Source organism: Oncorhynchus mykiss, chromosome 7 (genome assembly GCF_013265735.2).
Source record: "Oncorhynchus mykiss isolate Arlee chromosome 7, USDA_OmykA_1.1, whole genome shotgun sequence".
In the NCBI taxonomy this organism is placed as follows: Eukaryota; Metazoa; Chordata; class Actinopteri; order Salmoniformes; family Salmonidae; genus Oncorhynchus; species Oncorhynchus mykiss.
Genome location: NC_048571.1, coordinates 1,222,276 through 1,247,592, shown reverse-complemented (window position 1 = coordinate 1,247,592; position 25,317 = coordinate 1,222,276). Strand labels below are relative to the sequence as shown.

Genomic DNA, 25,317 nt, shown 5'->3' with positions numbered 1-25,317 from the left:
CAAACTACACTATTTTAGAATCGAATCCATTTTTTTTTTTTAGGGGGATATGCAGCGAGTGGAGTATTCTAGGTTTGTATCTATTTTAAAGGTGTCTAGTCTTAGCTAATTCGTTGATTTATTGACCTAAATGTATTGATTTATTGACAGGTCTTAACTCACATTATAGAGACCCTTACCAACGTCAGAGTGCGGTCGCTTTCCCACCCAATCAAAGCCGAGTATAGCTCCTCGAAACAACACACTTTGGCGACAATTGGATGCCTGGTTTGTCACTCATAATTTAGGGCGTTGATGAACAATGGCACGAAAGGCCACAAATGAGAATTGTTAGTGCTATCAGGGATCCTTGGGACATAACCTTTACTCTAACCTTAACCCTTACCATTTTACATGTCAACTTCAATTGGGGCAACGTCAATGTCGTGACGTGCCAAGGATCCCGAATAGCTTTACGCCAAATGATAATAGCAAGGCGTTTGTACTACCGTTAGCTAGCTGTCAACAGCAGTAGATAGGAAGAGTTAGACTAACGTTTATATAGCTACATTTTGATTTTTAAAAAAAAATGACAATCGCGTGTTAAATATGCAATATCTCGTCACCAGATGTGCAAGGTATGACGCCTTTATCTTGTTGTATTTTCGCAATATGTTTTTAGCACGCGAGCTAACTGACGTTAGATGTAACTGTTACTATCAACGAATAGCATGCTAACTTTAGCTAGCTACAGTACCTAGCGCCAAATCCAATAATTGGCATCGTTTAAGACATCACGAGTTACACTTATAACCGGTTAACTCCTTACATGCTGAAATCCCCCATAACTAGTTTTGAAAGCAGTTTCAATGCACAGTTGGGAGTAGGCTATAGTGCATTATCTGTGGTATGCATGTCATCAGCACTGCACTCCTCGTAAATAGCTTTGTTTTGGTTCTTTTTGACAACAACAGATTCACCCTCTCCTTGGTAGGGCCAGGAGTTTTTCCTAGACTTGTCACTTGGTCAGGAAACTCTATTGGTCCTTGGTATTACATATGTTTTTCTGACAACCCAAAAAGTGCATGACTTATCCTACTACAACTCACCGATTATTATTGTTTCAACAAGGGCATTGAGGATGTATTAGCCTGAACTGGTGCCCAGCGTGACTGTTCTGTACTCCGATATCGAACATATTCCCATCGGTGAAGTAATTTAGTGCTCATACAACCACAAAACAACCATGGATACCTACGTAGCCATCCATGGCAAGAACATATCCCACAATCCCCTCTCCTCCTCCCAAGCCATGTCTATCGACAAGCTCTTCCCGGCTCTCCTGGAGTGTTTTGGGATCATCCTGTGTGGATACATCGCCGGTAGGACAGACATAATCACCTCCTGTCAAGCTAAAGGATTAGGGAACTTTGTGTCTAAATTCGCCCTCCCGGCGCTGCTCTTCAAGAACATGGTTCTGTTGGACTTTAATAACGTGATCTGGTCGTTCCTGTGGAGTATCCTGATAGCCAAGGTGTCGGTGTTCGTCCTGGTGTGTGTTCTGACGCTAGCCGTGGCCAGTCCGGAAAGCAGGTACAGCAAGGCAGGACTCTACTCCATCTTCGCTACGCAGAGCAACGACTTCGCCCTGGGGTATCCCATTGGTGAGGATAGTTGTCTTTTGGAATGTGATCGTAGTACAATAGGGCCAGTTTATTTTCCTTTGGAAAGTTCAACCTCTTTCTCAAAACAGTCCCAGCCGTTCCACACACAGTGCATTCTGAAAGTATTCAGACCCCTTGACCTTTTCCACGTTGTTACTTTACAGCCTAATTCTAAAAATGATTACATCGTTTTTTCCGTCGTCAATCTACACACAATACCCCATAATGACAAAGCAAAAACAGGTTTAGACATTTTTGCACATTTATTTAAAAAATATATATATCACATTTCCATAAGTATTCAGACTCTTTACTCAGTTCTTTGTTGAAGCACCTTTGGCAGCGATTACAGCCTCGAGTCTTCTTGGGTATGACGCTACAAGCTTGGGGAGATACTCCCATTCATCTCTGCAGATCCTCTCAAGCTCTGTCAGGTTGGATGGGGAGCATCACAGCTCAGCTATTTTCAGGTCTCTCCAGAGATGTTAGATCGGGTTCAAGTCCAGTCTCTGGCTGGGCCACTCAAGGACATTCAGAGACTTTTCCCTAAGCCACACCTGCGTTGTCTTGGCTGTGTGCTTAGGGTCGTTGTCCTGTTGGAAGGTGAACCTTCGCCCCAGTCTGAGGTCATGAGTGCTCCGGAGCAGGTTTTCATTAAGGATCTCTCTGTGCTTTGCTCCGTTCATCTTTCCCTCGATCCTAACTAATCTCCCAGTCCCTGCTGCTGAAAAACATCCCCACTACATGATGCTGACACCACCACGCTTCACCGTAGGGATGGTGCCAGGTTTCCTCCAGACATGATGCTGACACCACCATGCTTCACCGTAGGGATGGGGCCAGGTTTCCTCCAGACATGATGCTGACACCACCATGCTTCACCGTAGGGATGGTGCCAGGTTTCCTCCAGACATGATGCTGCCACCACCATGCTTCACCGTAGGGATGGTGCCAGGTTTCTTCCAGACATGATGCTGCCACCACCATGCTTCACCGTAGGGATGGTGCCAGGTTTCTTCCAGACGTGACGCTTGGTTTTTGCTCTGACATGCAGTGTCAACTGGGACCTTCATATAGTCAGGTGTGTGCCTTTCCAAGTTGTAGAAACAGCTCAAAGATGATCAATGGAAACAGGATGCACCTGAGCTCAATTTATAGTCTAATAGCAAAGGGTCTGAATACTTATGTAAATAAGTTATTTCTGTTTATTTTTAATACATTTGCAAACACTTCTCAAAACCTCTTTTCGCTTTGTCATTATGGGGTATTGTGATGTCATGGGGTATTGTGATGTCATTATGGGGTATTGTGATGTCATGGGGTATTGTGATGTCATTATGGGGTATTGTGATTGTGATGTCATTATGGGGTATTGTGATGTCATTATGGGGTATTGTGATGTCATGGGGTATTGTGATGTCATTATGGGGTATTGTGATGTCATTATGGGGTATTGTGATGTCATTATGGGGTATTGTGATGTCATTATGGGGTATTGTGTGTAGATTGATGAGGAAAACATTTTATTGAATCCATTTTAGAATAAGGCTGTAACGTAACAAAATGTGGGAAAAGTCAAGGGGTCTGAATACTTTCTGAATGCACTGTATTTGTTGGAACATCTGGGAGTCCCTGAGGAGTGGTTTGGAGACCATACAATAACATCTGCCACCCCCCGTCCCTGCAGTGGACGCCCTGTACAGGAACACACATCCAGAATACCTGCAGTACATCTACCTGGTGGCTCCTGTCTCCCTGATGTTCCTCAATCCCATAGGATTTGCCTTCTGTGAGGTCCAGAAGTGGAAGGACCACCCAGAGAGACAGCAGGGCAAGTTGCAGATCGTCAGTGTGGTGCTGCTGCAGGTCATTTCATCTTGCTTTCTTCTGTGATCAATAGTTTTTTTTTTATCAATAGTCAATAGTTTTTTTTTTGCAAATTACATTAAATTGTGCTTTATTCTTTATTGGACTAGGAACATATTTAATAAAAGTAGTAAATACGTAGGATTTTGTAACAAAGAAATTAGAGTGAAAGGATCTGTGTATCTGCTAGCTGTGATAAGAATGGAAAAACATCTTAATATCACAGTGAATAATACAGGCTAGAAAACATGGTGTCAGGATGTGTCTTAGGGGGTTGGGTTAAAACATGGTGTCAGGGTGTGTCTTAGGGGGTTGGGTTAAAACATGGTGTCAGGGTGTGTCTTAGGGGGTTGGGTTAAAACATGGTGTCAGGATGTGTCTTAGGGGGTTGGGTTAAAACATGGTGTCAGGGTGTGTCTTAGGGGGTTGGGTTAAAACATGGTGTCAGGATGCATCTTAGGGGGTTGGGTTAAAACATGGTGTCAGGATGCATCTTAGGGGGTTGGGTTAAAACATGGTGTCAGGATGTGTCTTAGGGGGTTGGGTTAAAACATGGTGTCAGGGTGTGTCTTAGGGGGTTGGGTTAAAACATGGTGTCAGGGTGTGTCTTAGGGGGTTGGGTTAAAACATGGTGTCAGGGTGTGTCTTAGGGGGTTGGGTTAAAACATGGTGTCAGGGTAAACATGGTGTCAGGGTGTGTCTTAGGGGGTTGGGTTAAAACATGGTGTCAGGATGCGTCTTAGGGGGTTGGGTTAAAACATGGTGTCAGGATGTGTCTTAGGGGGTTGGGTTAAAACATGGTGTCAGGGTGTGTCTTAGGGGGTTGGTTAAAACATGGTGTCAGGGTGTGTCTTAGGGGGTTGGGTTAAAACATGGTGTCAGGATGTGTCTTAGGGGGTTGGGTTAAAACATGGTGTCAGGATGCATCTTAGGGGGTTGGGTTAACATGGTGTCCATTTTTGTGGACAGTAAAGTGTTCGTCTATACGGTGGTGGCTGGTGGACATTGTGTCCCACTTTTATTCAAATCTATTTTATAGGTACTGAAGAACCCGATAGTGTTCATGGTGGTGGTCGGGATCGTGTCCCACTTTGCCCTGGGCCAGAGGATCCCTGCTGTGATGGAGGAGTTTGTGGATGGCCTGGCCAACTCCTTCGGAGGAGCAGCTCTCTTCTACCTGGGACTATCTATGGTGGGACAGGTGGGCAAACTCACCAGGTCTACTGGAGTAGCCCTTATCCTGCTCATCACTGCCAAACTGTGAGTTACAGAAATGTCAAGAACTGACATTCCTTCAAGTCGTTATCAACCTACCCTGTGGGAATGGCTGGATAGGGTGCTGACAACTGCATTACTGCAGTCGTAAATAGGGTCCTGTCCTGTCCTAGTGGTACTGTCCTAGTGGTACTGTCCTAGTGGTCCTGTCCTAGTGGTCCTGTCCTAGTGGTCCTGTCCTAGTGGTACTGTCCTAGTGGTACTGTCCTAGTGGTACTGTCCTGTCCTAGTGGTACTGTACTGTCCTAGGTGGTACTGTCCTGACCTAGTGGTACTGTCCTGTCCTAGTGGTCCTGTCCTAGTGGTCCTGTCCTAGTGGTCCTGTCCTAGTGGTACTGTCCTGTCCTAGTGGTACTGTCCTGACCTAGTGGTCCTGTCCTAGTGGTACTGTCCTGTCCTAGTGGTGTGGTACTGTCCTAGTGGTACTGTACTGTCTTAGTGGTACTGTCCTGACCTAGTGGTACTGTCCTGACCTAGTGGTACTGTCCTGACCTAGTGGTACTGTCCTGTCCTAGTGGTACTGTCCTGTCCTAGTGGTACTGTCCTGTCCTAGTGGTACTGTCCTGACCTAGTGGTACTGTCCTGACCTAGTGGTACTGTCCTGACCTAGTGGTACTGTCCTGACCTAGTGGTACTGTCCTGACCTAGTGGTACTGTCCTGTCCTAGTGGTACTGTCCTGTCCTAGTGGTGTGGTACTGTCCTAGTGGTACTGTACTGTCTTAGTGGTACTGTCCTGACCTAGTGGTACTGTCCTGACCTAGTGGTACTGTCCTGACCTAGTGGTACTGTCCTGTCCTAGTGGTACTGTCCTGTCCTAGTGGTACTGTCCTGTCCTAGTGGTACTGTCCTGTCCTAGTGGTACGGTACTGCCCTAGTGGTACTGTCCTGTCCTAGTGGTACGGTACTGCCCTAGTGGTCCTGCCCTAGTGGTCCTGCCCTAGTGGTTCTGTCCTAGTGGTTCTGTCCTAGTGGTACTGTCCTAGTGGTACTGTCCTAGTGGTACTGTCCTAGTGGTACTGTCCTAGTGGTTCTGTCCTAGTGGTACTGTCCTGTCCTAGTGGTACTGTCCTAGTGGTACTGTCCTAGTGGTACTGTCCTAGTGGTACTGTCCTAGTGTCCTAACACAGTGTTATCTGTCTCTCCTATGTAGGCTGGTGATGCCTCTCATCTGTAAGGACATGGTGGACCTGCTGGACTCTACAGGTTCCAACAGCAGCAGTCTGAACCACTCCAGCCTGTCCAACTATGCCTTTCTGTACGGGGTGTTCCCCCCTGCTCCCAGCGTAGCCATCTACGCATCACAGTACAACATGGAGCTGGACGTGGTGAGTTGGTACACACACACACACACACACACACACACACACACACACACACACACACACACACACACACACACAGGGAACAGTTAGGAAGAATACTGTATACACACACACACACATACACACACACACACACACACACACACACACACAGGGAACAGTTAGGAAGAATACCGTATACACACACACACACACACACACTACATTACATCACATCACAGTATGGAGCTGGACGTGGTGAGTTGGTACACATACACACACACACACACATCACAGTACAACATGGAGCTGGAAGTGGTGAGTTGGTACCACACACACACACACACACACACACATACACACATACACACATACACACACACATCACAGTACAACATGGAGCTGGAAGTGGTGAGTTGGTACCACACACACACACACACACACACACAGGGAACAGTTAGGAAGAATACCGTGTACACACACACACACACACACACACTACATTACATCACATCACAGTATGGAGCTGGACGTGGTGAGTTGGTACACATACACACACACACACACACACACACATCACAGTACAACATGGAGCTGGAAGTGGTGAGTTGGTACCATACACACACACACACACATCACAGTACAACATGGAGCTGGACGTGGTGAGTTGGTACCACACACATACACACACACACACACACACATCACAGTACAACATGGGGCTGGACGTGGTGAGTTGGTACCACACACATACACACACACACACACACACACACACACATCACAGTACAACATGGAGCTGGACGTGGTGAGTTGGTACCAAAAAAAAAAAAAAAAAAAAAAAAAAAAATATTTTATATAGCCCTTCGTACATCAGCTGATATCTCAAAGTGCTGTACAGAACTCCAGCCTAAAACCCCAAACAGCAAGCAATGCAGGTGTAGAAGCACGGTGGCTAGGAAAAACTCCCTAGAAAGGCCAAAACCTAGGAAGAAACCTAGAGAGGAACCAGGCTATGTGGGGTGGCCAGTCCTCTTCTGGCTGTGCCGGGTGGAGATTATAACAAAACATGGTCAAGATGTTCAAATGTTCATAAATGACCAGCATGGTCGAATAATAATAAGGCAGAATAGTTGAAACTGGAGCAGCAGCACAGTCAGGTGGACTGGGGACAGCAAGGAGTCATCATGTCAGGTATTCCTGGGGCATGGTCCTAGGGCTCAGGTCCTCCGAGAGAGAGAAAGAAAGAGAGAATTAGAGAGAGCATATGTGGGATGGCCAGTCCTCTTCTCTTCTACCACACACACACACACACACACACACACATCACAGTACAACATGGGGCTGGAAGTGGTGAGTATTACATTATCAATTTGTATATTAATTTCTTAGCTAATAGCCACCTTTCTAGACAGCCAAGGCTTGTATTTCCACATGTCTCTCTCTACCTCTCTGTCTGTCCTGTAGGTGACGTCAGGGATGGTGATCAGCACGTTCCTGTCTGCCCCCATCATGTACGTGTCAGCCTGGCTCCTGACCATCCCCCTGATGAACCCCAAGCCACTGGTCACTGAGCTGCAGAATGTCAGCTTCAACATCAGCATCGTCAGCCTGGTCGCACTGGTGAGGGTTCTCTCTATTTCTCTTCTTATCTGTCTCTCTCTGTCTCTCTCTGTTTCTCTCTCTCTGTCTGTCTCTGTTTCTCTCTCTGTGTCTGTCTCTGTTTCTCTCTCTCGCTGTCTGTCTCTGTTTCTCTCTCTTGCTGTCTGTCTCTGTTTCTGTCTCTCTGTTTCTCTCTCGCTGTCTCTCTCTGTTTCTCTCTCTCTGTCTCTCTGTTTCTCTCTCTCTGTCTCTCTGTTTCTCTCTCTCTCTGTCTCTCTGTTTCTCTCTCTCTCTGTCTGTCTCTGTTTCTCTCTCTCTCTGTCTCTGTTTCTCTCTCTCTCTGTCTCTGTTTCCCTCTCTCTCTGTCTCTCTGTTTCTCTCTCTCTCTGTTTCTCTCTCGCTGTCTCTCTCTCTGTTTCTCTCTCTCTGTCTGTCTGTCTTTCTCTTTCTCTCTGTCTGTCTCTGTTTCTCTCTCTCTCTCTGTCTGTCTCTGTTTCTCTCTCTCTCTCTGTCTGTCTCTGTTTCTCTGTTTCTCTCTCTCTCTCTCTGTTTCTCTGTTTCTCTCTCTCTGTTTCTCTGTTTCTCTCTCTCTCTGTTTCTCTCTTTCTCTCTACATGAAAGGCCAATGAAGAAGGCAGGCTTTGACACTGTTTTCAATAGGCTTGGTTGTCCTCCATGTGTGGTCTGACTTTAGCTGATTGAAGCAATGGGTTGATCAGGGCTTACTGACTCCATGGTGTTGATCAGGGCTTACTGACTCCATGGTGTTGATCAGGGCTTACTGGCTCCATGGTGTTGATCAGGGCTTACTGACTCCATGGTGTTGATCAGGGCTTTCCGACTCCATGGTGTTGGTCAGGGCTTGCTGACTCCATGGTGTTGGTCAGGGCTTACTGTATCCATGGTGTTTATCAGGGCTTACTGTATCCATGGTGTTGATCAGGGCTTACTGTATCCATGGTGTTTATCAGGGCTTACTGTATCCATGGTGTTTATCAGGGCTTACTGTATCCATGGTGTTTATCAGGGCTTACTGTATCCATGGTGTTTATCAGGGCTTACTGTATCCATGGTGTTGATCAGGGCTTACTGTATCCATGGTGTTGATCAGGGCTTACTGTATCCATGGTGTTGATCAGGGCTTACTGTATCCATGGTGTTGATCAGGGCTTACTGTATCCATGGTGTTGATCAGGGCTTACTGTATCCATGGTGTTGGTCAGGGCTTGCTGTATCCATGGTGTTCATCAGGGCTTACTGTATCCATGGTGTTCATCAGGGCTTACTGTATCCATGGTGTTTATCAGGGCTTACTGTATCCATGGTGTTTATCAGGGCTTACTATATCCATGGTGTTTATCAGGGCTTGCTATATCCATGGTGTTTATCAGGGCTTACTATATCCATGGTGTTTATCAGGGCTTACTGTATCCATGGTGTTGATCAGGGCTTACTGTATCCATGGTGTTCATCAGGGCTTACTGTATCCATGGTGTTTATCAGGGCTTGCTATATCCATGGTGTTTATCAGGGCTTACTATATCCATGGTGTTCATCAGGGCTTACTGTATCCATGGTGTTCATCAGGGCTTACTGTATCCATGGTGTTTATCAGGGCTTACTATATCCATGGTGTTCATCAGGGCTTACTGTATCCATGGTGTTGATCAGGGCTTACTATATCCATGGTGTTTATCAGGGCTTACTGTATCCATGGTGTTTATCAGGGCTTACTGTATCCATGGTGTTTATCAGGGCTTACTGTATCCATGGTGTTTATCAGGGCTTACTATATCCATGGTGTTGATCAGGGCTTACTGTATCCATGGTGTTTATCAGGGCTTACTGTATCCATGGTGTTGATCAAGGATTACTGTATCCATGGTGTTTATCAGGGCTTACTATATCCATGGTGTTTATCAGGGCTTACTATATCCATGGTGTTTATCAGGGCTTACTATATCCATGGTGTTTATCAGGGCTTACTGTATCCATGGTGTTTATCAGGGCTTACTGTATCCATGGTGTTTATCAGGGCTTACTATATCCATGGTGTTTATCAGGGCTTACTGTATCCATGGTGTTGATCAGGGCTTACTGTATCCATGGTGTTTATCAGGGCTTACTATATCCATGGTGTTCATCAGGGCTTACTATATCCATGGTGTTTATCAGGGCTTACTGTATCCATGGTGTTTATCAGGGCTTACTATATCCATGGTGTTGATCAGGGCTTACTGTATCCATGGTGTTTATCAGGGCTTACTGTATCCATGGTGTTGATCAAGGATTACTGTATCCATGGTGTTTATCAGGGCTTACTATATCCATGGTGTTTATCAGGGCTTACTATATCCATGGTGTTTATCAGGGCTTACTATATCCATGGTGTTTATCAGGGCTTACTATATCCATGGTGTTTATCAGGGCTTACTGTATCCATGGTGTTTATCAGGGCTTACTATATCCATGGTGTTTATCAGGGCTTACTGTATCCATGGTGTTGATCAGGGCTTACTGTATCCATGGTGTTTATCAGGGCTTACTATATCCATGGTGTTCATCAGGGCTTACTATATCCATGGTGTTTATCAGGGCTTACTGTATCCATGGTGTTGATCAGGGCTTACTGTATCCATGGTGTTGATCAGGGCTTACTGTATCCATGGTGTTGATCAGGGCTTATTGTATCCATGGTGTTTATCAGGGCTTACTGTATCCATGGTGTTTATCAGGGCTTACTGTATCCATGGTGTTTATCAGGGCTTACTATATCCATGGTGTTTATCAGGGCTTACTGTATCCATGGTGTTCATCAGGGCTTACTGTATCCATGGTGTTTATCAGGGCTTACTATATCCATGGTGTTTATCAGGGCTTACTATATCCATGGTGTTTATCAGGGCTTACTATATCAATGGTGTTTATCAGGGCTTACTATATCCATGGTGTTTATCAGGGCTTACTATATCCATGGTGTTTATCAGGGCTTACTATATCCATGGTGTTTATCAGGGCTTACTATATCCATGGTGTTCATCAGGGCTTACTATATCCATGGTGTTTATCAGGGCTTACTATATCCATGGTGTTTATCAGGGCTTACTATATCCATGGTGTTCATCAGGGCTTACTGTATCCATGGTGTTTATCAGGGCTTACTATATCCATGGTGTTTATCAGGGCTTACTATATCCATGGTGTTTATCAGGGCTTACTGTATCCATGGTGTTGATCAGGGCTTACTATATCCATGGTGTTCATCAGGGCTTACTGTATCCATGGTGTTTATCAGGGCTTACTGTATCCATGGTGTTTATCAGGGCTTACTATATCCATGGTGTTTATCAGGGCTTACTATATCCATGGTGTTCATCAGGGCTTACTGTATCCATGGTGTTTATCAGGGCTTACTGTATCCATGGTGTTGATCAGGGCTTACTATATCCATGGTGTTCATCAGGGCTTACTGTATCCATGGTGTTTATCAGGGCTTACTATATCCATGGTGTTTATCAGGGCTTACTATATCCATGGTGTTCATCAGGGCTTACTGTATCCATGGTGTTCATCAGGGCTTACTGTATCCATGGTGTTTATCAGGGCTTACTGTATCCATGGTGTTTATCAGGGCTTACTGTATCCATGGTGTTTATCAGGGCTTACTGTATCCATGGTGTTTATCAGGGCTTACTGTATCCATGGTGTTCATCAGGGCTTACTGTATCCATGGTGTTTATCAGGGCTTACTGTATCCATGGTGTTTATCAGGGCTTACTGTATCCATGGTGTTTATCAGGGCTTACTGTATCCATGGTGTTTATCAGGGCTTACTATATCCATGGTGTTGATCAGGGCTTACTGTATCCATGGTGTTTATCAGGGCTTACTGTATCCATGGTGTTTATCAGGGCTTACTGTATCCATGGTGTTTATCAGGGCTTACTATATCCATGGTGTTTATCAGGGCTTGCTGTATCCATGGTGTTCATCAGGGCTTACTATATCCATGGTGTAGAATGCAGCTTTAATGATAGAGGATTCATACCAATGGCTTTTTAAAATTCTAATCTACTCTGCAAAGACTTTTGACAACTTGAGTGGGTTTGAGCTGTATTTAAACACTGGATACACTGAAACACATCGTGTTTGTGTTTGTAGGTGTGGACCATCGCTGTCATTCTCCTCAGTAAGAAGTTCAAGAGGCTCCCACACATGTTTTCTATGAACCTCTTCCTGGCACAGGTTATTACATATATATCCTTCATATACAGGACATTCTGAAAGGGTTATTACATATATGTCCTTCATATACAGGACATTCTGAAAGGGTTATTATATATATCCTTCATATACAGTACATTCTGAAAGGGTTATTACATATGTCCTTCATATACAGGACATTCTGAAAGGGTTATTACATGTCCTTCATATACAGTACATTCTGAAAGGGTTATTATATATATCCTTCATATACAGGACATTCTGAAAGGGTTATTACATATATGTCCTTCATATACAGTACATTCCGAAAGGGTTATTACATATGTCCTTCATATACAGTACATTCTGAAAGGGTTATTATATATATCCTTCATATACAGGACATTCTGAAAGGGTTATTACATATATGTCCTTCATATACAGTACATTCTGAAAGGGTTATTACATATATCCTTCATATACAGGACATTCTGAAAGTATTCAGACCCCTTGACTTGTTTCACATTTTGTTATGTTACAACCTTATTCTAAAATGGATGAAAAATGTTTTTGCCTCATCAATCTACACACAATACCCCATAATGATATCACAATACCCCATAATGACATCACAATACCCCATAATGACATCACAATACCCCATAATGACAAAGCAAAAACTGTTTAAAAAAGAAGACGTTTTTAGAAAAAAACCTCAAACTTAAAAAATATCACATTTCCATAAGTATTCAGACTCTTTATTCAGTTCTTTGTTGAAGCACCTTTGGCAGCGATTACAGCCTTTAGTCTTCTGGGGATGACGCTACAAACATGGCACACCTGTATTTGGGGAGTTTCTCCCATTCTTCCCTGCAGATCCTCTCAAGCTCTGTCAGGTTGGATGGGGAGCATCGTACCACAGCTATTTTCAGGATTCCCCAGAGATGTTAGATCGGGTTCAAGTCCGGGCTCTGGCTGGGCCATTCAATGACATTCAGAGGCTTGCCCCGAAGCCACTCCTGCATTGTCTTGTCTGTGTGCTTAGGGTTGTTGTCCTGTTGGAAGGTGAACCTTCGCCCCCAGTCTGAGGTCCTGAGCGCTCTGGAGCAGGTTTCCATCATGGATCTCTCTGTGCTTTGCGCCGTTCATCTTTCCTTCGATCCTGACTAGTCTCTCAGCTGCTGCCACTGAAAAACATCCCCACAGCCTGATACTACCACCACCATGCTTCACCGTAGGGATGGGGCCAGGTTTCCTCCAGACATGATGCTACCACCACCATGCTTCACCGTAGGGATGGGGCCAGGTTTCCTCCAGACATGATGCTACCACCACCACACTTCACCGTAGGGATGGTGCCAGGTTTCCTCCAGACATGATGCTGCCACCACCACTCTTCACCGTAGGGATGGTGCCAGGTTTCCTCCAGATGTGATGCTACCACCACCACGCTTCACCGTAGGGATGGTGCCAGGTTTCCTCCAGACGTGATGCTACCACCACCATGCTTCACCGTAGGGATGGTGCCAGGTTTCCTCCAGACATGATGCTACCACCACCACGCTTCACCGTAGGGATGGTGCCAGGTTTCCTCCAGACATGATGCTACCACCACCACGCTTCACCGTAGGGATGATGCCAGGTTTCCTCCAGATGATGATGCTTGACATTCAGGCCAAAGTGTTCAATCTGGTTTCATCAGACCAGAGAATCTTGTTTCTCATGGTCTGAGAATCTTTATGTGCCTTTTGGCAAACTCCAAGCGAGCTGTCATGTGCCTTTTACTGAGAAGTGCCTTCCGTCTGGCCACTCTACCATAAAGTCCTGATTGGTGGAGTGTTGCAGAGATGGTTGTCCTTCTGGAAGGGTCTCCCACCTCCACAGAGGAACTCTGGAGCGCTGTCATAGTGACCTTCGGGTTCTTGGTCACCTCCCTGACCAAGGCCCTTCTCCCCCGATTGCTCAGTTTGACTGAGCAGCCAGCTCTAGGAAGAGTCTTGGTGGTTCCAAACTTCTTCCATTTAAGAATGATGGAGGCCACTGTGTTCTTGGGGCCCTTCAATGCTGCAGACATTTTTTGGTACCCTTCCCCAGATCTGTGCTTCGGCACAATCCTATCTGAGCTCCATTGATAATTCCTTCGACCTCAAGGCTTGGTTTTAGCTCCAACATGCACTGTCAACAGTGGGACCTTTATATAGACAGGTGTGTGTGTGCCTTTCTAAATCATGTCCAACCAATTGAATTTACCACAGGTGGACTCCAATCAAGTTGTAGAAACATCTCAAGGATGATCAATGTTAACAAGATGCACCTGAGCTCAATTTCCAGTCTCATAGCAAAAGGTCTGAATACCTATGTAAATAAGATATTTCAGTTTATTTGAAATAAAATTTGCAAACATTTCTAAAAACCTGTTGTGTGTCGATATTAGGAAAAAATTGTATTGAATGCATTTTAGAATAAGTCTAACTTAACAAAATGTGGAAAAGGTTAAGGGGTCTGAATACTTTATGAAGGCACTGTACATAATGTTTTCTATATTCTATACAGTTGAAGTCGGAAGTTTACATACACTTAGGTTGGAGTCATTAAAAGTCGTTTTTCAACCACAAATTTCTTGTTAACAAACTATAGTTTTGGCAAGTCGGTTAGGACATCTACTTTGTGCATGGCACAAGTAATTTTTTCCAACAGTTGTTTACAGACAGATTATTTAACTTATATATCACTGTATCACAATTCCAGTGGGTCAGAAGTTTACATACAGTAAGTTGACTGTGCCTTTAAAGAGCTTGGAAAATTCCAGAAAATTGTCATGGCTTTAGAAGCTTCTGATAGGCTAATTGACATTATTTGAGTCAATTGGAGGTTTACCTGTAGATGTATTTCAAGGCCTACCTTCCAACTCAGTGTCTCTTTGCCTGACATCATGGGAAAATCCCCCAAAAATCAGCCAAGACCTCAGAAAAACAATTGTAGACCTCCACAAGTCTGGTTCATCCTTGGGAGCAATTTCCAAACACCTGAAAGTACCACGTTCAGGAAACAAGTACAAAGGTATCTATATCCACAGTGAAACGAGTCCTATATCGACATAACCTGAAAGGCTGCTCAGCAAGGAAGAAGCCACTGCTCCAAAACGGCCATAAAAAGCCAGACTACAGTTTGCAACTGCACACGGGGGCAAAGATCGTACTTTTTGGAGAAATGTCCTCTGGTCTGATGAAACAAAAATAGAACTGTTTGGCCATTGTTATGTTTGAAGGAAAAAGGGGAGGCTTGCAAGCTGAAGAACACCATCCCAACCATGAAGCACGGTGGTGGCAGCATCATGTTGTGGGGCGCTTTGCTGCAGGAGGGACTGGTGCACTTCACAAAATAGATGGCATCATGAAAGCAAATTATGTGGATATATTGAAGCAACATCTCAAGACATCAGTCAGGAAGTTAAAGCTTGGTCACAAATTGGTCTTTCAAATGGACAATGACCCCCAAGCATACTTCCAAAGTTGTGGCAAAATGGCTTAAGGACAACAAAGTCAAGGGATTGGAGTGGCCATCACAAAGCCCTGACCTCAATCCTACCCAAAACATTTGACCCAAGTGAAACAACTTAAAGGTAATGTTACCAAATACTAATTGAGTGTATGTAAACTTCTGACCCACTGGGGATGTGATGAAATAAATTAAAACTGAAATAAATCATTCTCTCTACTATTATTCTGACATTTCACATTCTTAAAATAGTGGTGATCCTAACTGACCTTAGACAGGGAATTTTTATTAGGATTAAATGTCAGGAATTGTGAAACAGAGTTTTTAAATGTATGTAAACTTCCGACTTCAACTGTACACAAGTGATATATAGTAATGTGTCTCTCCTTGTCCCTGTAGTTCCTAGTGTGTGTCGGGATGATCCTGTGGAACTTCGTAGTGAAGCAGGAGGACATCTTGGGACAGGTGTTGACATTCACACTGCTCTATGGGTCACTCTACAGCACATATGTCTGGACTGGTATGTACCGTGTGTCTGGACTGGTATGTACCATGTGTCTGGACTGGTATGTATGTGTGTGTCTGGACTGGTATGTACCGTGTGTCGGGACTGGCATGTACCGCGTGTCGGGACTGGCATGTACCGCTTGTGTGTGTGTGTGGACTGGTATGTACCGTGTGTCTGGACTGGTATGTACCGCGTGTGTGTGTGTGTCTGGACTGGTATGTACCGCGTGTCTGGACTGGTATGTACCGCGCGTGTGTGTGTGTGTGTGTGTGTGTGTCTGGACTGGTATGTACCGTGTGTCTGGACTGGTATGTACCGCGTGTGTGTGTGTGTCTGGACTGGTATGTACCGCGTGTCTGGACTGGTATGTACCGCGTGTCTGGAATTGTATGTACCGCGTGTCTGGACTGGTATGTACCGCGTGTCTGGACTGGTATGTACCGCGTGTCTGGACTGGTATGTACCGCGTGTCTGGACTTGTATGTACCGCGTGTCTGGACTGGTATGTACCGCGTGTCTGGACTGGTATGTACCGCGTGTCTGGACTGGTATGTACCGCGTGTCTGGACTGGTATGTACTGCGTGTCTGGACTGGTATGTACCGCGTGTCTGGACTGGTATGTACCGCGTGTCTGGACTGGTATGTACCGCGTGTCTGGACTGGTGTGTACCGCGTGTCTGGACTGGTGTGTTTACCCCGTGTGTGTGTGTGTCTGGACTGGTATGTACCGCGTGTCTGGACTGGTATGTACCGCGTGTCTGGACTGGTATGTACCGCGTGTCTGGACTGGTATGTACCGCGTGTCTGGACTGGTATGTACCGCGTGTCTGGACTGGTATGTACCGCGTGTCTGGACTGGTATGTACCGCGTGTCTGGACTGGTATGTACCGCATGTCTGGACTGGTATGTACCGCGTGTCTGGACTGGTATGTACCGCGTGTCTGGACCGGTATGTACCGCGTGTGTGTGTGTCTGGACCGGTTTGTACCGCGTGTGTGTGTGTCTGGACCGGTATGTACCGCGTGTGTGTGTGTGTGTGTCTGGACTGGTATGTACCGTGTGTGTGTCTGGACTTGTGTGTACCGCGTGAGTGTCTGGACTGGTATGTACCGCGTGCGTGTCTGGACTGGTATGTACCGCGTGTGTGTCTGGACTGGTATGTACCGCGTGCGTGTCTGGACTGGTATGTACCGTGTGTGTGCGTGTCTGGACTGGTATGTACCGCGTGAGTGTCTGGACTGGATATGTTGTACTGTATCTGTGGAATAACCCTGAGTTGGTTCTGTCTGGGTCTTACTATAGGTCTCATTCCTCTCTCTTTGGTTCTGACCAAGAAGGACAATTTGCTGAGGATTCCACCTTGGGTCTTCATGGTCTTTGGCTGGGGGTACGTCGTGTGTGTGTGTGTGTGTGTGTGTGTGTGTGTGTGTGTGTGTGTGTGTGTGTGTGTGTGTGTGTGTGTGTGTGTGTGTGTGTGTGTGTGTGTGTGTGTGTGTGTGAAACAGTGTATTTATTGTATGTTTGTGTTCCTCAAACTTAACCTTACAGTGTTGTTCTCTTCCACAGCATACCGTTCCTCATCCTTGGAGGTCTGCTCCTGGCAGGAGAGAGGATGCCTGATACTATAGACTCTGCCTTCTTCTATGGCAGGGCTCAGGTGAGAGGATGCCTGATACTATAGACTCTGCCTTATTCTATGGCAGGGCTCAGGTGAGAGGATGCCTGATACTATAGACTCTGCCTTCTTCTATGGCAGGGCTCAGGTGAGAGAATGCCTGATACTATAGACTCTGCCTTCTTCTATGGCAGGGCTCAGGTGAGAGGATGCCTGATACTATAGACTCTGCCTTCTTCTATGGCAGGGCTCAGGTGAGAGGATGCCTGATACTATAGACTCTGCCTTCCTCTATGGCAGGGCTCAGGTGAGAGGATGCCTGATACTGTAGACTTTGTCTTCCTCTATGGCAGGGATCAGGTGAGAGGATGCCTGATACTATAGACTCTGTCTTCCTCTATGGCAGGGATCAGGTGAGAGGATGCCTGATACTATAGACTCTGCCTTCCTCTATGGCAGGGCTCAGGTGAGAGGCTGCCTGATACTATAGACTCTGCCTTCCTCTATGGCAGGACTCAGGAAAGGGGCCACCTGTGATTTTAGTTTACTGGAATACAGATCCACTGTATAGTTCTCCCTGAGTTGACTACACTTTACAGATCACATAGATCTGGAGCCAGTCCTAAAGGTTTTGCACATCACATCACATAGATCTGGAGCCAGTCCTAAAGGTTTTACACATTACATAGATCTGGAGCCAGTCCTAAAGGTTTTACACATCACATAGATCTGGAGCCAGTCCTAAAGGTTTTACATATCACATAGATCTGGAGCCAGTCCTAAAGGTTTTACACATCACATAGATCTGGAGCCAGTCCTAAAGGTTTTACACATCACATAGATCTGGAGCCAGTCCTAAAGGTTTTACACATCACATAGATCTGGAGCCAGTCCTAAAGGTTTTACACATCACATAGATCTGGAGCCAGTCCTAAAGGTTTACCTCTCTCTCTCTTTCCCCTCTCTCAGATCATCAGTACTGCAGTAGTAGTTTCCTGCAGCATCTTGGTAGGTGGTTTCTCTCTGATGGGTCTCAGCCAGGGCACCAAGGAGAACCAGAACTACCAAGTCCTGGAGAGAGCCTCCAACACAGGTACTATAGAGGACATGAGGCCCCCTGGACACCAGGAGGACCAGAACTGCCAAGCCCTGGAGAGAGCCTCCAACACAGGTACTATAGAGGACATGAGGCCCCCTGGACGCCAGGAGGACCAGACCCCCCCACTGGAGCCCTCAGCACCAGAGACCAGCAACAACAGTGGTAGCTCACTAGACACATTATTGTTTTTTCTAGTTCTGTAAACTTGGGTGCATTGGTTTACTGGGGATTTTGTGTTGAACTTCGTATGTAAAACCTTAAATTGCCAACCTAAACATATTGTTCAAAACCATGAGTAGCTTGATATAACTCAGAACTGTGTCTGTGTGTTGTTGTGTTCCACCCAGACTGTTGTAGCTGTACACAGCCCGTGCCCGACATGATCAACGGCGCCACCAGGAACGACACTCCCACGTCTCTAACAGGTACAGGAACACAACGTGAATGACTACAGCTCTGGTTGGAGTTGTGTTCTAGGTTTATGGGCTGATACCTCGGTCCGTGCTGACCTGTTGTGTCCACTGTGGCTTGTGTTGACTGTGATGCTGTTGCAAAACGTTTTGCTACGGTGTGCACTAATGAATACAACCCTGTTGACTTGTTGTACTGTACCCTCCAGGCCAGTGTGGGGCGCTGTGTGAAACCCAGCAGCAGCAGTGTAGTCCAACGGTCCAGGATGACAGACAGCTGGTCAGACACGTCCTGTTGTGTCTACTCCTCATAGTTTCCCTGCTGGCTGTGAGTGTTATCTACAGTTCTGTTCTACTCTATTCTGTTCTGCTCTGTTCTACTCTACTCTGTTCTGCTCTGTTCTATTCTGTTCTACTCTACTCTGTTCTGCTCTGTTCTATTCTGTTCTACTCTATTCTGTTCTGCTCTGTTCTACTCTATTCTGTTATATTCTACTCTACTCTGTTCTGCTCTGTTCTACTCTATTCTGTTCTGCTCTGTTCTACTCTACTCTGCTCTGTTCTATTCTGTTCTACTCTATTCTGTTCTACTCTATTCTGTTATATTCTACTCTACTCTACTCTGTTCTGTTCTGCTCTGTTCTATTCTGTTCTACTCTATTCTGTTCTACTCTATTCTGTTATATTCTACTCTACTCTACTCTGTTCTGTTCTGCTCTGTTCTATTCTGTTCTACTCTATTCTGTTCTACTCTACTCTGTTCTACTCTACTCTATTCTGTTCTACTCTATTCTGTTCTACTCTATTCTGTTCTACTCTATTCTGTTCTACTCTACTCTGTTCTACTCTATTCTGTTCTACTCTATTCTGTTCTACTCTTTTCTGTTCTATTCTGTTCTACTCTATGTTCTACTCTGTTCTATTCTGTTCTATTCTGTTCAATTCAATTATGTTCTGTTCAATTATGTTCTGTTCAATTCTGTTCTGTTCAATTCTGTTCTACTGTTCTATTCTTTTATTGCTTGGCCATGTCCCCTTTCTCTACCTACCCTTGTCCCTGAAGTGTGCACTAGTTCACTCCAATCTCGAACCTCTTCCCTGAATCGGCAACTTGTTAACTCTGAAGTGTGCGCTTTTCATTCCCCCTCTCGCATGTCTTTCAGAACCTGTCCAGTTGTCTATGGTGGTTGTTCAACCAGGACCCTGGTAGACTGTACCTGGAGCTGCAGTTCTTCTGTGCTGTGGCCAACTATGGACAGGTACGCTCTCCTGTCTATTAGATCATGAGTATAGAAAGGGATTTTACTGTTGCTTACTTTACCTCTCATGTTTCTCAGGGCTTCATTTCGTTTGGTATCTTTGGCCTGGACAGGCATCTGATCATTCTGCCATTCAAGAAGAGGTGAGCTAGGAACTAGGTACTTACTTCAGAGAGCATCGTTGTATTGTCCCGACATCAGCACCTCCTCCTGTATGTTGTATTGTCCCGACATCAGCACCTCCTCCTGTATGTTGTATTGTCCCGACATCAGCACCTCCTCCTGTATGTTGTATTGTCCCAACATCAGCACCTCCTCCTGTATGTTGTATTGTCCCAACATCAGCACCTCCTCCTGTATGTTGTATTGTCCCGACATCAGCACCTCCTCCTGTATGTTGTATTGTCCCGACATCAGCACCTCCTCCTGTATGTTGTATTGTCCCAACATCAGCACCTCCTCCTGTATGTTGTATTGTCCCGACATCAGCACCTCCTCCTGTATGTTGTATTGTCCCAACATCAGCACCTCCTCCTGTACGTTGTATTGTCCCGACATCAGCACCTCCTCCTGTATGTTGTATTGTCCCAACATCAGCACCTCCTCCTGTATGTTGTATTGTCCCGACATCAGCACCTCCTCCTGTATGTTGTATTGTCCCGACATCAGCACCTCCTCCTGTATGTTGTATTGTCCCGACATCAGCACCTCCTCCTGTATGTTGTATTGCCCCGACATCAGCACCTCCTCCTGTATGTTGTATTGTCCCGACATCAGCACCTCCTCCTGTATGTTGTATTGTCCCGACATCAGCACCTCCTCCTGTATGTTGTATTGTCCCGACATCAGCACCTCCTCCTGTATGTTGTATTGTCCCGACATCAGCACCTCCTCCTGTATGTTGTATTGTCCCGACATCAGCACCTCCTCCTGTATGTTGTATTGTCCCGACATCAGCACCTCCTCCTGTATGTTGTATTGTCCCAACATCAGCACCTCCTCCTGTATGTTGTATTGTCCCGACATCAGCACCTCCTCCTGTATGTTGTATTGTCCCAACATCAGCACCTCCTCCTGTATGTTGTATTGTCCCAACATCAGCACCTCCTCCTGTATGTTGTATTGTCCCAACATCAGCACCTCCTCCTGTATGTTGTATTGTCCCGACATCAGCACCTCCTCCTGTATGTTGTATTGTCCCGACATCAGCACCTCCTCCTGTATGTTGTATTGTCCCGACATCAGCACCTCCTCCTGTATGTTGTATTGTCCCGACATCAGCACCTCCTCCTGTATGTTGTATTGTCCCGACATCAGCACCTCCTCCTGTATGTTGTATTGTCCCGACATCAGCACCTCCTCCTGTATGTTGTATTGTCCCAACATCAGCACCTCCTCCTGTATGTTGTATTGTCCCAACATCAGCACCTCCTCCTGTATGTTGTATTGTCCCAACATCAGCACCTCCTCCTGTATGTTGTATTGCCCCAACATCAGCACCTCCTCCTGTATGTTGTATTGCCCCGACATCAGCACCTCCTCCTGTATGTTGTATTGTTCCGACATCAGCACCTCCTCCTGTATGTTGTATTGTCCCAACATCAGCACCTCCTCCTGTATGTTGTATTGTCCCAACATCAGCACCTCCTCCTGTATGTTGTATTGCCCCAACATCAGCACCTCCTCCTGTATGTTGTATTGCCCCAACATCACCACCTCCTCCTGTATGTTGTATTGTCCCAAATTCAGCACAGGGCCTGATCTAAGTCAGACTTGCCTGAGCCAGGTAGTGTGGCTGTAGAAGATGTGGTTGTTCTGCCCTCTAAGGGGCCTGTGTGTGTCCTGTCCCCCAGGTTAGTGAGCCTATGGCAGGGCAGGGAGAGTGAGGAGGAGCCCCCCTCTGTGGTTCCAGAGGAGATCAGGCTGACCTGCACTCAGTTTGTCCTCTATCATAAAGACCAGTGTGTTCAGGACATAGTGCCCATCAGAAGGTAGGCCACAACATAAACATCAATTATCATTTATTTGTAGCATGATTTCACTCCCAGGACACGTCTGATTGGTGCAGAATCAAAGCTCTAGAATCTATATTAAAACCGTTGACTTGGGTCTCTCGAGTGTCACAGCTGTGTAAGACACTCTATCACAGTGCTAGCTGCGTCACTACAGATCCTGGTTCGATCCCAGGCTGTGTAGCAGCCGGCCGCGACCGGGAGACCCATGTGGCGGCGCACAATTGGCCCAGCGTCGTCCGGGTTAGGGGAGGGTTTGGTCGGCCCGGGATGTCCTTGTCCCATCGTGCTCTAGTGACTCCTGCGGCGGGCCGGGGGCGTAGTGCACGCTGACACGGTCGCCAGTTGTACGGTGTTTGCTCCGACACATTGGTGCGGCTGGCTTCCGGGTTAAGCGAGCAGTGTGTCAAGAAGCAGTGCGGCTTGGCAGGGTTGCCTTTCACCTCTCCAGAGTCCGTACGAGAGTTGCAGCGATGGGACAAGACTGTAACTACCAATTTGGATATCACAAAATATGAGACGAAAAAGGGAGTAAAATGATAAAAATAAAAAATAAATACATAAAAAACAGAAAGGGTTGACTGTTAAATGCTACTGCGTGTGCAGATCTAGTAATCCATAAACTAGCATGTTACCTACGAGTTGAACTCGTTCCCTACTAACATCCTCTCTATGCATGGCCTAGGATTTTACCCCAGATAATATCTTGCATGTTTCTACCCCTAATCCTGTTTTTTAAAATGCATTATTGCATTGTACACTCTGTGAACGGACTGAACCTACCACAGTCTTCTTCGTTGGTAATGCATTATTGTACACTCTGTGAACGGACTGAACCTACCACAGTCTTCTTCGTTGGTAATGCATTATTGTACACTCTGTGAACGGACTGAACCTACCACAGTCTTCTTCGTTGGTAATGCATTATTGTACACTCTGTGAACGGACTGAACCTACCACAGTCTTCTTCGTTGGTAATGCATTATTGTACACTCTGTGAACGGACTGAACCTACCACAGTCTTCTTCGTTGGTAATGCATTATTGTACACTCTGTGAACGGACTGAACCTACCACAGTCTTCTTCGTTGGTAATGCATTATTGTACACTCTGTGAACGGACTGAACCAACCACAGTCTTCTTCGTTGGTAATGCATTATTGTACACTCTGTGAACGGACTGAACCTACCACAGTCTTCTTCGTTGGTAATGCATTATTGTACACTCTGTGAACGGACTAAACCTACCACAGTCGTCTTCGCTGGTAATGCATTCTGGTTTTGGAGTGGTACACAATCCTGGTAGCTACTTTTCACCTTCTTGACTTCCTGTTTCTCTTACGGAACTCTCATCCTCACTAGCACTCCTTTTCTCTCTCTCCGTTCTCCTTTCTCCTCTTCCTTCATATCTCCACCCCCTAGTGCTTCTGGGGAAAGCCTGAACAACGGGACAGTAGCTGAATCCTTCCTTTGATATGCAGGTGTGAGGGAGACAGGGTTCAGAAGAGGGAGCGCTCCAGGGAGAGACCTGGTCAGGGGACTTATCCTCCATCCCAGGCCCAGACTCAGGCCACTTTCCTGGGCAGTGATCTGGTGGACTGGCTGGTGAGGGTGGGTCTGGCCCGGGACAGGGGGGAAGCCCAGCTCTATGGGGCTCAGCTCCAGCAAGGAGGGATACTGCAACACCTCACACACCAGTTTGGCTTCAGGGACGACACCCTCCTACACTACCGCTTCACTGAGAGGAGCTGGACGCCACCGATGGAGAGGAACAGCATATTGCCTCCTGTGGCCATGTAATGTTCCCAGAGAGAGAGGGAGGGAGGAGGAGGGGGGGGGATTACTATTCAGCATTATGCCTCCTGTGGCCATGTAATGTTCCCAGAGAGGGAGGGAGGAGGAGGGGGGGGGGGGGGGGGGGGGGGGGGGGGGGGGATTACTATTCCGCAGTGTTGTTGTCAAGTCACTAAACCTTGACTCCTAACTCCTAAACCTTGACTCCTAAGTCCTAAACCTTGACTCCTAACTCCTAAACCTTGACTCCTAAGTCCTAAACCTTGACTCCTGAGTCCTAAACCTTGACTCCTAAGTCCTAAACCTTGACTCCTAAGTCATGGATTAGAATATTACAACACTGCTATTCAGTGAGATGAAACGTTCAGATGGAAATATAATGAGATAGACCTGACACCATTTAGCATTCCCATTTCCACATATCAGACAATCATATCTGTTCTGTGTCATACATTTCTATCTGAACATTTCTGTAACGTTTGCACCCTCCTGAATGAACCCAATAAGAAAGAAAGATGGTGGGCTGAGAGTAGTGCACTATGAAGGGAACAGGGCTCTGGTCAATGAAGGGAATAGGGCTCTGGTCAAGAGTAGTGCACTGTGAAGGGAACAGGGCTCTGGTCAAGAGTAGTGCACTATGAAGGGAACAGGGCTCTGGTCAAGAGTAGTGCACTATGAAGGGAACAGGGCTCTGGCCAAGAGTAGTGCACTATGAAGGGAACAGGGCTCTGGCCAAGAGTAGTGCACTATGAAGGGAACAGGGCTCTGGTCAAGAGTAGTGCACTATGAAGGGAATAGGGCTCTGGTCAAGAGTAGTGCACTATGAAGGGAACAGGGCTCTGGTCAAGAGTAGTGCACTATGAAGGGAACAGGGCTCTGGTCAAGAGTAGTGCACTATGAAGGGAACAGGGCTCTGGTCAATGAAGGGAATAGGGTGCCATTTAAGTGGCCGGTATGTGCATCCTGAGTCAGCTACTATCCCAGCTGAACCAATCAAATCCACAACCTCAACCAGCTCCGGTATCACAGAGAGACTTCTTTGCGTGACATAGAGAAGTCTGCAGTGACTGAGATGTTGCACTGAGACCATTCAGCTATTTTATCTGCAACTGAACTGACGTGTTGTTTTGTAAGACTACTGTAATACTGTAATACTGTACTACTGTACTACTGTAATACTGTACTACTGTACTACTGTACTACTGTAATACTGTAATACTGTACTACTGT

The 25,317-nt window shown here is 46.1% G+C and overlaps 1 protein-coding gene across 8 annotated transcripts; it reads left to right on the top strand.

Annotated features, from left to right (window-relative positions):
- Window positions 1-273: 273 nt before the first annotated feature.
- Window positions 274-24,180, top strand: LOC110495354 (integral membrane protein GPR155). Of its 8 annotated transcripts, none has more exons than XM_036981987.1 (16): window positions 274-1,643; window positions 3,421-3,509; window positions 4,549-4,769; window positions 5,936-6,110; window positions 7,554-7,709; window positions 11,850-11,933; window positions 15,789-15,909; window positions 17,202-17,286; window positions 17,466-17,556; window positions 18,484-18,775; window positions 18,961-19,038; window positions 19,233-19,351; window positions 20,187-20,282; window positions 20,361-20,425; window positions 22,136-22,273; window positions 23,775-24,180. In XM_036981987.1, exons 1-16 carry the CDS (start codon window positions 1,226-1,228, stop codon window positions 24,091-24,093), a joined length of 2,547 nt encoding a protein of 848 aa, XP_036837882.1. In that variant the 5' UTR covers window positions 274-1,225; the 3' UTR covers window positions 24,094-24,180. The 8 variants fall into 8 exon arrangements, with proteins under 8 accessions (XP_036837882.1, XP_036837881.1, XP_036837879.1 ...); XM_036981986.1 differs by having other exon boundaries at window positions 3,331-3,509; window positions 18,484-18,685; XM_036981984.1 differs by having other exon boundaries at window positions 3,331-3,509.
- Window positions 24,181-25,317: the final 1,137 nt, after the last annotated feature.